The 13550-nt window shown below is 45.5% G+C and overlaps 1 protein-coding gene across 14 annotated transcripts in view; it reads right to left on the bottom strand.

Moving 5' to 3' along the window:
• The window catches only part of CCDC88A (coiled-coil and HOOK domain protein 88A), a 178333-nt gene that overhangs the window by 22533 nt on the left and 142250 nt on the right, over positions 1 to 13550 (bottom strand). For 8 of the 14 annotated variants that reach the window (XR_014471551.1, XM_083175192.1, XM_083175191.1 and 5 more), the window contains exons 22-26: positions 12836 to 13022; positions 10181 to 10326; positions 8728 to 8820; positions 8102 to 8325; positions 714 to 791 (exon numbers count right to left, since the gene is read on the bottom strand). Coding sequence is in view for 13 of the 14 variants with exons in the window: in XM_083175192.1 (XP_083031318.1) it covers positions 714 to 791; positions 8102 to 8325; positions 8728 to 8820; positions 10181 to 10326; positions 12836 to 13022 (728 nt within the window). In the remaining variant the exon portion in view is untranslated. The remainder of the gene's footprint in view (positions 1 to 713; positions 792 to 8101; positions 8326 to 8727; positions 8821 to 10180; positions 10327 to 12835; positions 13023 to 13550) is intronic. The other 6 variants (XM_083175194.1, XM_083175198.1, XM_083175201.1 and 3 more) reach the window with 3 other exon arrangements.

The raw sequence follows: 13550 nt of genomic DNA, 5'->3' as shown, positions 1-13550 counted from the left end.
CTGTGTTGGGCGGCAAGTGAAGGCAGGGGGGAGATGCGCCGGTCCTTGGGCCGGACTGGAAATAGGTCCCGGGCCTCAAAATTCCTGGTGTTTATCACTTTCCATTTTATCAATTTTGAAGCTTAGTGCATCTGGCCCAGACTATTATTATTATACTACATTTATTATTTTACACCTTGGTAAAATGCTATTCTAAGGAAAGCCTGCCTGCCTTCTACATTGCAGCCGTGTGCAGTTCCTAATTAGGAGGTGATAGAACTCCAATTCATTAGAATATTCGTATATCAAATACTGTTATTTGCTACCTGCATTGGAACCAGCAGTCCCAACATACCCATTCAGTCCTCATTAAAGGTTATTTACTAAGAGGGGTGTATCAAACCTTCTAAAGAGGACAAGTTGAGTGGTCACCTATAGCAACCAATCGGACCATACCTAGCATTTATCAAGTGCATCCCCAAAAAAATGAAATCTAGCAGCTGCTTGGTTGATACGGGCAACTTTTCCACCTGCCCTTTTTGAAAGGTTTGATACATTTAAATTCCGGTGGCTCAGTCCTTGGATGGAAATTCAGGTACATCCCCCTTTATACGGTCAGCCTCCGTGCGCAGGACGTCTTGGATGTTAGGAGAAATAGCGCAATCCAGGGAAAGCGTAGTGAGGTATTAGTGATGGAAGCCAACACAGCTAGCTGAACGGATTTATTGTCTTACACACAGAGCGGCGGTAGAGGGCCTTCATTTTGTCCTTATCCTTCGGTCTGTTCCTCATAAATGGCAGTCTTTTCAGTGCTTATGTCACAGCATGGGAAGAAAGACAAAAATCAAAAACAAGAAATCGGAGGGGGAAGAAGAGAAATGGAGGAGGGGGGGGGGGGGAGGAGAACACATGGAAGTTAAATGTTGAAGCGAGAGACAGAAAATGAGAACATCTGAATCTCAGCTACACATGCGCCACTAAACGAGACAGACTTACACCAGTGCATGATGGGTATGACATGTGACACAGACTCCTAATTCTATGCTAATTCCTGAAGTACGCATCGGAATCATTCTATATAAACAAAGGCAGAGGTAGCACGAGGCAAGCCACCTATGTCTCTCTCTCTATAATAAATATACATTAATGCCAGAATTTGCAAATATTCATTATAAGGCCTTTATCTCACTTGCCCCACATCCTCTACAGACCTGGTAATATAATTGTGCGCATATGCTTTACAGCAGGAATAAATATCATTTTTGAAACCAGTTGATTGTACAAGGGTAGAAGGTGTGACCTATTACATGTGGGAGTAACTCCTAAATGTAGGAACCATCTCTGTCCTGCCCCCCCCCCTCATCAAGCAATGTTTGCTCTTGTCCAGCTTTACCTCTGAACTGGCTTCTCTGTCCAGCCCCACTTCTGCCCTGGCCGCTTGTCCAGCCCCACCTCTGCCCTGGTTCCTGTGTCCAGCCCCACCTCTGCCTTGGCTCCTGTGTCCAGCCCCACCTCTGCCCTGGCTCCTGTGTCCAGCCCCACCTCTGCCCTGGCACCTGTGTCCAGCCCCACCTCTGCCCTGGCACCTGTGTCCAGCCCCACCTCTGCCCTGGCACCTGTGTCCAGCCCCACCTCTGCCCTGGCACCTGTGTCCAGCCCCACCTCTGCCCTGGCACCTGTGTCCAGCCCCACCTCTGCCCTGGTCCTTCTGTCCAGCCCCACCTCTGCCCTGGTCCTTCTGTCCAGCCCCACCTCTGCCCTGGTCCTTCTGTCTAGCCCCACCTCTGCCCTGGTCCTTCTGTCCAGCCCCACCTCTGCCCTGGTCCTTATATCCAGCCCCACCTCTGCCCTGGTCCTTATATCCAGCCCCACCTCTGCCCTGGTCCTTATATCCAGCCCCACCTCTGCCCTGGTCCTTATATCCAGCCCCACCTCTGCCCCGGTCCTTCTGTCCAGCCCCACCTCTGCCCCGGTCCTTCTGTCCAGCCCCACCTCTGCCCCGGTCCTTCTGTCCAGCCCCACCTCTGCCCCGGTCCTTCTGTCCAGGCCCACCTCTGCATCTGCCCTGGTCCTTCTGTACAGCCCCACCTCTGCCCCGGTCCTTCTGTCCAGCCCCACCTCTGCCCCAGTCCTTCTGTCCAGCCCCACCTCTGCCCTCTTTTCCAACCTCACCTTTTCCTGGACCTACCTTTGACCTATCCCCTGTCCAGCATCACCTCTGCCATCTCTAACCAGACCTACCTTTGCCATATCCCCTGTCTGACCTTGACTTTGTCCTTCGTTCTCTTTCTGACCTCACCAATGGGCTGCCTTCTCTGTCCGGAGTCACCCTCTCCTGCCACCAGCCCAGTATTCTCTAATCCACTCTAACCAGCCCCATATTTTCCATTCCCTACAGCACTACTTCTGCCTTGAATTATAAATGAGACAAAACATAAAATGCCAAATATAACTTAAACCTAATACCTGGTTCAGGTTAACATTTTTCTGCTGAAATTACAAGTAGCTTTAGAAAGATGCTGCATTTCCCATTATGTGTGTAACATAGCATTTCACTGACTGTAACTACATTCCCTTTACAGATATGTCCTCATACATCGGCAAGACGCCGGCTAGAGTAGCAGAACCTTTATTTCTAAGCATCTGAGCAAATTTTTGCCAAATTGGAGCCAATTCAATTGCATGCTAAGTCTGTAATGTAGTGCATGCATAGGTCACACTTCGACTTAATATTGGGGTGGACTGGTACTGATTTGGAGTGGTAATGGGAAGACAGATACACCTATAGTGCCACCAGGGGGCAACAGACAGGAAGTGGTTTCTGGAATCCTAATTTCCCAATAAAGAAACCGTCATGCTGGAATGTGCCGTTAAGCACGCCCAGGGGAATCCACAGAGCCATGTTCCTGCGTAAAATATAAGCACATGCTTCATACTAAAGTGCTGACTGGTATCTGAAGCTGTATTATCTGTATTCTAGCTCTCGTATGACACAGAGCTGCAACAACCAACAGATGATCAGTGAGATGTTCTAAGAAACAGGATATGTACAGTCAGATGTGTGATGTGAGGACACCAGTGATAATAGAAAACAGATGGACGTCAGACTGATCACAGACAAATGGGAAGAAACCGTGCAGGAGGGGACAGATGCAAAATCTGGAGCTTCTGGGGGAATCCAAAAAAGTTTAAAGGAGCAAACAGAGTATTGAAAGTTTTGCATAGCGATTATAATAACGCATCCAGTAATTATATTGAAAAGTATTTTTGTTTTTCCTTTAAAATTGACATCGGATTCTGATGTTATTGTCCACTATAATGGGCTGATCTTCCCTTTATAGGGAGACAATAAGTAGCGGTGGCATAACAATAGCCCCGCAGACCCCACGGTAGCGGGGAGGCACTGTGTCAGTGTGGGCGCCGGGTGTCTGCGGGGCTATTTTAATGCCGCGTCTGTGCTGCGGCCAGGACCCGCAGATTCACTTGTCTGCGTTGTGGTCCCGGCTCCCCTCCTGGCTTCCGCTGCTATGAAAACGGACCATCATAAAATGTCCGCCCCCATACAGTAGACAGTTCTCTGAAACTGTCTGCTGTATGGGGGCGGACATTTTGTGATGGTCCGATTTCATAGCAGCGGAAGCCAGGAGGGGAGCCGGAACCACACCGCAGACTAGATCTGCGGGTCCCTGCTACTGAAGCGCTGAGCGGAGGGGTAAGGCAGGGGAGGGGTGTGTGTTAACTTTACAGGGGGGTGTTGTTGAAATTTTCGGCGGGGGGGGGTCACAGATATGATAGTTACACCACTGATAAGTAGGTTTCTATTTAAAACCTCTTTGTTGTTTGGGTGCATTACAGCAATTTGTTGAGACAATAAAACAAGCTCTGTTTTGTGGCATCATTTTAAAAGACCAATCGTTAATTAGCCTCATTCGTTGAAAAAAAAAAATTACTATTATTACAAAACAAAATGTAGAGAATTAAACTTTACTGTGAACCAGTAATGTCACGGAGAATGTAACAGGCCTTAGTGGCGTCCATGGTAGCTGTACTACAGTATGGTCTATTTGTGACCACTACCGGCCAACAATGTATTGTATTGGTAACTGCAGCACTTTGCCACTCTAAATGAACAGCTATAGTCATGGGAGGCTCCAGAGGAGGGGGCTACAAAATAGGAGGGCCCCACCCACTGCCACTCCAAACTGACTCACTGGCAGTGGGCGTGGCTCTCCACCTCTGAAACCGCCATGATCATAGTCCTGAAACGCGAACACTCACAGATCAACTTTGGAAACGGGAGTTTCATGACAGGTGTGATAGGCAAAGAGTAGGGGGCCATTTTGTTTACCTCACTAAACTATGAGGGATATAGTATGTCATGCCTCAGTATTGTTATTAGTGGCTCATGAATTCCTAGGCTGTTTATTGATGAACATTGGTTTAAGAACAAAATGTCTGCCTCGACTGTATGTGTTACAGATGTGTATGCGTTATTAATATATTGGGCTGGGTGTAATGTCGACCGAACTCGGACATTTTTTTCAAGGGGCAATCCCGTCCAAGGCATGGTCGTGTAAGTGATTGCCCGTTTTAAAAAAAACCTCAGAGTTCAGCCGGCATCCGGCAAAGCCGTCAACTCGAGCGGATTTACAACACGTCTAATATGTGTAACTTTATAGGTGTCCACCAGACATGGACCATCCATTAAGCAACCTAGGCTGCTACCAAATGAGAAAGGGCGCTCCGAACCCTGAATTTGTAACCTATGTTTTTTTTTTTTTTAAGATAAGGGATAAGAGGCCCAAACCAGTATACTGTCTTGGACCCCATGGGATGGGATTTTAAGCTGAATGTAGCTCACTTTTGGTATTTTGAGCTACTTTCAGCTACCGGTGCTAATGTGCGCTCCCGCAACATCGCCATCCGTCGGGCTGTTTTACCAACAACAGTTAACCACTTTCTATAGTCTCCTACTATGGAAAATCACTGGTGTTTGCACTGAGTAGGGTTACCACCTAGTCCCTTTAATTCCGGACACATGTTAATTACACAGGTTCTGTGGCAGTTTAAAATCAGGTGGAGTGGAGTCTTGAAGTCAGCCAGCCACAGAACCTGTGTAATTAATATGTGTCCGGAATTAAAGGGACTAGGTGGTAACCCTAGCACTGAGCGATTTTCCGAACAGGGATTTTTACAACATTGCTCCTCATACATGCTGGGCCAAAATCCCTAGTGTGTATTAGGCGTTTAAGGTTCTGGTAACTACTTCCAACCTTTGTACATACATATTTGCAGCACAGAAGTACACAGCTAGTAGTTCACTTATATTTACAGGGCAGCATTTCCTGATATGGCCACCAGTTCACTTTCTTATCAAATAGATCAATGACAGAATACTTAATGATTTTCCCAGGGAACAGGGAAAGTGGCAACGCATTTCGCATCCCCTGGGCGGGGCCATCTGCATCACACAGTGGGGAGGGGCGGGGCCATCTGCATCACACAGTGGGGAGGGGCGGGCCATTATAATCAATTCTGCTCCACTTGAAGGCAGGATACACAACAGTACCCGGCTCTCCTGGGCATCTGGGAGTACGCCTGAATATGAAACTCCTGAATATTCCGGAGGTGTGCACAATTATGTATGAAAATCACTTTCCAAACACACAATTCACACTGTAAACTACTGAAGAAAAGTACATATAGGACATATGGGAATGATGATGTCGTCTGTATACAAATCAAGTGAGACTTTACCAGAAACACAGATTTAGTTAAACATTTTCCAAACATTAGTGAAGTTGTATTTTAACAAAAAAGTTTATCAACAAAGAGAAATCCACAATACAACTGATAATGATCATTTCCCATACAGATAAGTATATAATGTAGGTGGGGTGTGTGTGTTGGTGTATACAGTTACATTCTCCTGGGCAAAACTCACATTTAACCAATGCTCACCTGATAGGTCAAAATGAATAAACAGGAACATGTAGAACACATATGGCGGTATTCAATGCTGCCATTTCAGACAGCATGGTGGGCAGATTACAACAAAACAGATCTGACTTAAATCATGTTTGATCTGTTTTGTCGGAAATGGCCATGGATTGTCGACTTCACGGCCGTTTTTTGCCTTCACGCCTACTTTCTGACACAACATTGGATTCCGGATCTCGGAACATCGAGGTGAGCAAAAAACGGCCTGGAAATCGGGACGTTCCGACAGTCATGGAATCCAGGATTGGATACCCCCATTAGCTCCATACACATATATGCAATAAATAAACATGAATGTTACTTATAACTAGAGATGTATCATTCGGTTCTCCAGAAATCCAAATCTTTACAAGTTTTTGGCTCTAAACTAAAACTTAACCTGGGCTGGATCTCCCTCGGAGATCCAACCTAATCGGAATACCGGTTCAGATTGTCCTGAGTTAGATTCAGATTTGTCCTGAGAGGTTTTAAATCTGAATTTTAGGTTTTGGATTGCAAAAATGACATGATTTTAGCGGTTATCACTTTTATATCAATGATTCTGCTTTTTATTGATCTGTGTCCAAACAGAAACCCTTTAGGATGGTTTGGCCAAATCACACGGGGATCGCACACATCGGTTCAAAAGATACGTTTTTAGTAGGGTTGCCAATCCCGGGGCATTTTTTCAATCCCGGGATTCGGGATTGAAAAATGCTCAATCCCGGGATTCCTGGGATCCCGGGATTGGCCTCCCTGATACAAAAAAAACACAGCTGTCCCCATCCCCCCCAAACTGCCCACACCGTAAATCAATTAAAGGCAGAATAATCCCAAACCACTATCCCCATGCCTGCACTGCACTGTCACTTACATGGAGGTGGTGACAGGCAGTAGCAGGAACATCTCCAGCAAGCGTGTGGCCAGGTAGGACGAGCTGCACAGCGGGCGGCCAGGTAGGACGAGCTGTACAGCGGGCGGCCAGGTAGGACGAGCTGTACAGCGGGCGGCCAGGTAGGACGAGCTGCACAGCGGACGGCCAGGTAGGACGAGCTGCACAGCGGACGGCCAGGTAGGACGAGCTGCACAGCGGACGGCCAGGTAGGACGAGCTGCACAGCGGACGGCCAGGTAGGACGAGCTGCACAGCGGGCAGGTGTGTGGCCAGGCAACCTAGTACAGAACAGTGTGCCATAGCGGTATGACGGCGGCCGGGCTGTGCAGCGTGACGTGATGTCAGGGGTCACGCTGCGCAGCCCGGCCACCGCCATGATGCCGCTACAGCACACTGTTCCTATCAGCCACGCTGCTGTCTGCCGGTATTTTACTATCGGGCACTAATACCGCATTCCCGGGATTGGAAGGCTCAATCCCGGGATTGGCCTCCCTAGTTTTTAGTTTCCGCTTAGGTAAAGGTAAATGGATGTGAAAATAAAACTTTTTGTATAATTTAGAACACATATCAGCAATTTCCTACGTTTAATGTGTTTAACAAGTGTGCTATAGTGGATTGTATAATGCTACTTCCATCCAACGTGTCCCAACACAGCTTAAACCTAACATTCATCACGAGATATTGCAGGCAAGGAGATGGGGACAGAGACATTATTACTTGAATGTGTCATGAACAGGAGAACATCTTGTGTCATCAGACTGAACCCGTTATAGAAACATATGAAATATTTCTGCCGTTCTTGTACGCTGCGTACTTGACATATATGTACATACAATCAGATCTGTATTGCAGAATAAAACATAAACTTTTCTAGATCGTGCTGTTTTCTTATTACCAATGAATCAAACTTTTATTACTATTCAAGTCTATACATCTTTTCCCAATTACGTTAAACAGGAAAATTAAATGCTTTTTCACCAAAACACTTATTTCGTTACAAGATTGAAAAATAGGACTTGATTTACTAAGTCGCCGCTTCTTGGCTTGTTTGTCCTCAGAATTTGAAGCACTACTAATTTAGAGTTCGAAGCGTGGCCTGGGTTCCACTTAATAGCCGTGCTGATTTACAGTACGAGGTCTGACATGCAGAGAAGCGGCCGCCCGGTAAATCTACCCAGCCCGTAACGACAATCGGAAACTTCCCAAATAACCATGAAATAAACCCGCAGTAACTCTGCAATGTACTCACTGCTGCTCTTTTTGGCCCCGAGCGGATGTCCGTCCTCAAGAGAATTGGAGCCTATGGATGAACTATCCTGGCTGTCCTGGGGGGGCAGCTGCAGGAACCCCTCGCTGGACTCCGACCGGGAAGGCGTGAGAGAGCGCAGACGTTCCCGATTTACGTCCTTCTTGGATTTGATCAGCTTCCGCATCTTTAGGGTGATCCAGTTACCTCTCCTTGAGGGCAGAGAACTGAGCTTATTTACAACATACTAATCTGTAGTGTAGCTACATTACATCCGTGGTTCTGAGGACCGACGTTGAGGACCACTGCTTCAGCTAGCGCAAGAGACACGCAGACATTAAAAGGGAAATTTACTAAGATGGGATTTCTATGGGCAACCAACCAGATACTGTCTATTATCTTCTAAACGGTGCTAAATAAATAAGTAGATTGTGATTGGTTGCCATTAGCAACATCCCGTGTGAAATGTGTAAATTTCCCCCTAAGTATCTCAGGTCTAGTGCCGGAATGCAGGAAGGAATTTAGGCTTCAAAGCCATGAACTAATCAGCACATTCGGAAGTTACTGACTTAGTTCAGTGATCAGCAATATAGCAATTTCCCACAAGAAAGCAATCATGTGCAATGTACCTTCTCGGAGGGGACGGTTCATAGAACTTGTACTGATCCATGATCTTCTCCTCCAGCTTCTCTTTCTGTCGTCTGAGCTCATTTAATTTATCTCTGCAAAGTTTAAATACGTCAAGTTTAATAAACCAGTATGAAATGGGTTAATGTAGGTTACAGTGGCACAGGGTTAGAGCGGCAGTGCCATGAATTCAAAACTGACCGAGGCCACATCTGTGTGGAGTTTGCACGTGTATCTCCCTATAGGCCAAAAGCATACTGGTAGCTTTAGTATGCAAACGGGAATCTGAAAGGTTCAACTGAAATACTTCAAATAATTTTTAGTGCACAAAGGGGTAATAATAAAACTTAACATTGGAATTATTTATTTTAATTGTGATTATTATTTAGGAATCTGAAAATTGGGGCTCGTCCATAACAATAATCCATACCTCGCGCTGACGGTCCCGCTGATATTGGGATGATGGGAGGTATGGGGACCTAAATACAGAAATAATCTGAAATATACTATGAATAAACCCATGAAGGAATAATTGTCTCATATGTTTTTTATAATTTGATAAAAATTTCTAGGGGCTGTAAAATAACACTGATTATATAATATCAAAAAGCTCACAGCAGCACAGAGTATTTCATTATCGTATATGCTAAAAAGTTAAATGATGCTTCTTACCTCTATGGGGGGGAATCATTGAGGACTCTATCATAACTATGCCCCCCCCCCCCCCCCAAATACCTGCTTGTTGTCAGGTGCCTCTCTATTGCCACCACGCCACATCCCGATCATTGTAAGAGGATTCCCGCCCCCCTCTGCCAGCTGGTGCCGCCCACAGGTTTGTCACTCCTGAACCCATTAAAAATGCCATTACCAAAAAAGTGGCCATTTTGGAAGGGACATTTTCAATAGGGGCTGGTCCCAGCAGGGATGTAGCAATAGCACCCGGAGACCCCAAGTGGCCACAACTACCCAGCGCCTCCAAGTCACCACAGGGTCTGCTGGCTATTGCTATTGAACTGGGAGGAATTTGTGTTTTTGCTCGCCAGAGGCCACTAGATGGTACCTGACAGCCTCTGTACTGACACTATTGTTATGGTGTCCATCAGTTTGATGGGCTGATAACTACTAGGCGTGTAAGACCGTGTGGAGTCAGTGACCAATCCACTTGTGAGGATACATTAGTGAGGACAGGGCTGCCTGTAAAAGGGGCTCTATAATGGTGTAAAAAGGGGATAATAGGTATATGTAGGAAGTAACAGATAGAGGGTGAGGTGTATCAAGCCTTATAAACAGGTGACGACGTTGCTTATAGTATCCAATCAGCTCGACCTATTACTTATCAAAGACATGCTTCTTTAGACAGAGTTAGCTAGAAAGGAGCAGGGTCTCCCAACAGCACATATAAGTAATATGGGTCTCCGGTGAAACTGATGATGGAAGATCATGCTTTAAACCTACATGTATTGTCGCTGTTCAACATGGAACAGGTCTTTGCTTTCCATATTTTGCTCCAACAATGTTCTGTTTTGCAACATTAATGTCTGGATTTGGTCTAGTAAGTGTCTGTTCTCCTCTTCTAAGTTTCCTTTTAGCTGACTTAAAAGCTGTGGACAAAAACATCAATAAGAACAAAAGAAACCTTTAACATACAGCATACAAATGGCAGCAAGGAGCTAACCCAGTCAGTCTACACTGAAGTCCATTCAAGAAACTTAAAATATTTATATAAAAAAAATTCCAGTAGGAAAGTTTTGTTTTATTTTTGTCTCCAAATTTCCTTTAGTTTGCAACAGAAAACTCTAATGCCTGGTACACCCCAGAAGACGATTGTATGATGGTCGCATGATCTGTTGGGGCACAAGATCTGCATCCGATCCGATCATGATCTGTAAACGAACCAAACAACTAGCGGGGATGCGTATCGGATCGAAATCGGTCCCAAAACATGCCCAGTTCACATACAATCAGTCCAACTTGCATCGAAATTGGGAGAATTGAGGCCAAATTGTTCTGGTGTGTACCCAGCATAGGGAATAGATGCCCTCACATCTAGTGCATCCAAAAAGTATTCACAGCGCTTCACTTTTTCCACATTCCATTATGTTAGAGCCTTATTCCAAAGTGGAATACATTTATTTTTTCCCTCAAAATTCTACATACAATACCCCATAATGACAACGTGAAAAAAGTTTCTGGGAGATTTTTTGGCTAATTTATTCAAAATAAAAACACCAAAAAATAACGTTTTTATTTATTCCATTTTGGAATAAGGCTGTAATATAACAAAATGTGGAAAAAGTGTAGCGCTGTGAAAACTTTCCAGATGAACTGTATTCCGCCACAACTGCGGCAGATCTTATCGCTTTCATAAGGATCCATGATCTATTGTGGCAGTCTTGAGTGCGCAAGCTAGATCAGGGGTTCTCAAACTCGTTCCACACCGTTCACGTTTTCCAGGTCACCCGGCAGGTGCACAGGTGCGTTTATTACTCATCGACACATTTTAAAAGATCCACAGTTGGAGCTAATTATTACACTTGTGAGTCTGTGAGGAGACCTGCATGGTGTGGGGTCCTAAGGACCGCGGTTGAGAATCTGTGAGCTAGATTATGACATTATGGGCCGGATTCTGAGCTGGAGGAGGGCGAATATAGTAACTGAGCACCTTGGTAAAACCATAGGACAGGTGTAACATGTGCAGGGAGATTTAGATTTGGGTGGGGCTTGGGCAAATTAAAATCTACATTACAGTGTAAAGGTAATGCTGTCCAGCATTTGTGGGGTAGCTGCATGCACAAGCAGATGGTATTTACCCTGCATGCAAAATACAAATGTATTTTCACCCTTTGCATTGCAGTATGGTTTGTTCCTGCTACAAAAGGTACTTGCAAATGTAACATGTGCAGAGAGTTAGATTGGGAGGGGTGTGTAAAAATAAAGAAGCCAGTATTTACAAAATAACTATTTGCACATGTTACATCTGCCCCACCTGCAATGCACATGGTTTTGTCCATTAGGGAAAGATTTTGTTTTTTCGATCCATGCTGTATGAGGCTCTTGGTCTGCAGTATATTACACTAGAACCACTGAGACAATCTGTGGGTTCCCCAATTGTCCAGAAATAAAACCCACTGGTTCGAAACTAAAAGAAAGCTTCTTTATTCCTTCAGTGAAGAGCATTGAAATTGTGTCATTATTACAGTAGCCGCAGAGAGCGTTCATATTACATTAGCCGGGGTCCGCCATATACTGATCACTTGGAGGAACCGATAAATGTTCTGCTCTCTGGAACGATCCCCCCGCCCCCCTGCGGGCACACACTGTGATCTGCACATTAGATGCAATCCCTCAGTCCTGCAGTGTCCAGACATATGCTGTTTATTGGCTAACGGTCCTGAGTGATTGTTCTGACAACTGTATAGAAGTGTACCCAGTTTAAGGTGCCCATATATCACTGCAACGTATCGCATGCATCCCCGGCCAACTGGTCGCCGGACTCTCAAGCGTCAGGATCACATGCTATACATCCTATGCGGTCCACAATATATATCACATGAGATCCAAGCAAGTGCTGCGGAATCCAACAAATCCTGCCTGCAGCCCGTGCTATCTCGGGCTCCAATGCGCAAGTGACCGCGCACCAGGAATCGGTGTTAGGCACAGAACATTTGGGTCACCATATTCCTCGGCTAGATGCATTGGCATCGTATAAGAGCGTATGGAGCCTTTAGACTCATCTTCCGGCATGGTGCTATCCAATTTGGCTACATATTTACAGACCAAATGTGACAAGTTCCTTTCAGGTGACTGTCCGTGTACCATCCAGATAAACCACAGGCTTTTAAACATCATTATTGTTTTCAGGCTGTGAACAGTCACAGTGTCACTGGTCCAAGTGCCCGCTGGTTACTGCAATATTGACACATGTGTGGCCAATAAGGAGCAACAGGAAATGCCGCCTCCAAAAGCGCCACAATACCCACAAACAAGAAGCACGAACGGGATGTTAGAGAACCCGTCTATTAATCCACACCTCTGTTATATGGCCATAGATGTGTATAACCAGTGATGGAGAACCAGACAGACAGATACACAGACAGGCTCGGGACTCACCTCGCACTGGTTATTGAGCTTTGTGGATGTGATATCTAACTGCTGATATTGCTCCTTCAGTTTGGAGAACTCGGCTTCTAACCGCGTCTGCTCCAGTTTCCCGTTGTTCAGCGAACTCTTCATATTTTTATGGTCGCTTTGCAGACTCTCATTCTCCCGCAATAATTGCCTGTAGGTGTGGTTCAGTCTGAAGGGGACAGAGAAGAAACGGTCGTCGTGAGTTACAAGCTGGCGGAACGGACAACCACCACCTGTATTATGAAGTCCAGAAGTAAGTGGTGCCCCAATTCCCCAACACACACCTCCTGCTTATGGTCATCCTTCCAGTGTTATTACTGGAGTCCGAAATAATATTATCAATTTACAAGAATAGACGCAAAGAGAATTTTTAATTCTTTTTTATTTTGAATGGAGCGATTTAGCAAAGCTTTAACCAATCAGCTTCTGTCATTTTATAGGCTGTACAAATGACAGTTAGGAGCTTATTGGTTGGTACTTTATCTCTTTATATTGTATCTCTCTCGAAGCTTTGACGCATCTCCCCCTAAGAACCTGCTGAAGATCTAGGTCCAGATCCTAACATTCAATAAGTGAAAGCCAAACATGCCCAATAAATGACAACAGCAGCCTGACCCCCCCCCCACTGTATTGAATTGCTTAACCCCCCCCACATAAGCTGAGGTATCCCATGCAGCCTCGCATGTGATACATCCAA

The sequence above is a fragment of the Crinia signifera genome, chromosome 3, assembly GCF_055691185.1.
Source record: "Crinia signifera chromosome 3, ASM5569118v1, whole genome shotgun sequence".
In the NCBI taxonomy this organism is placed as follows: Eukaryota; Metazoa; Chordata; class Amphibia; order Anura; family Myobatrachidae; genus Crinia; species Crinia signifera.
The sequence above is the reverse complement of the archived record's forward strand: the minus strand, read 5'-3'. Positions and strand labels throughout refer to the sequence as shown.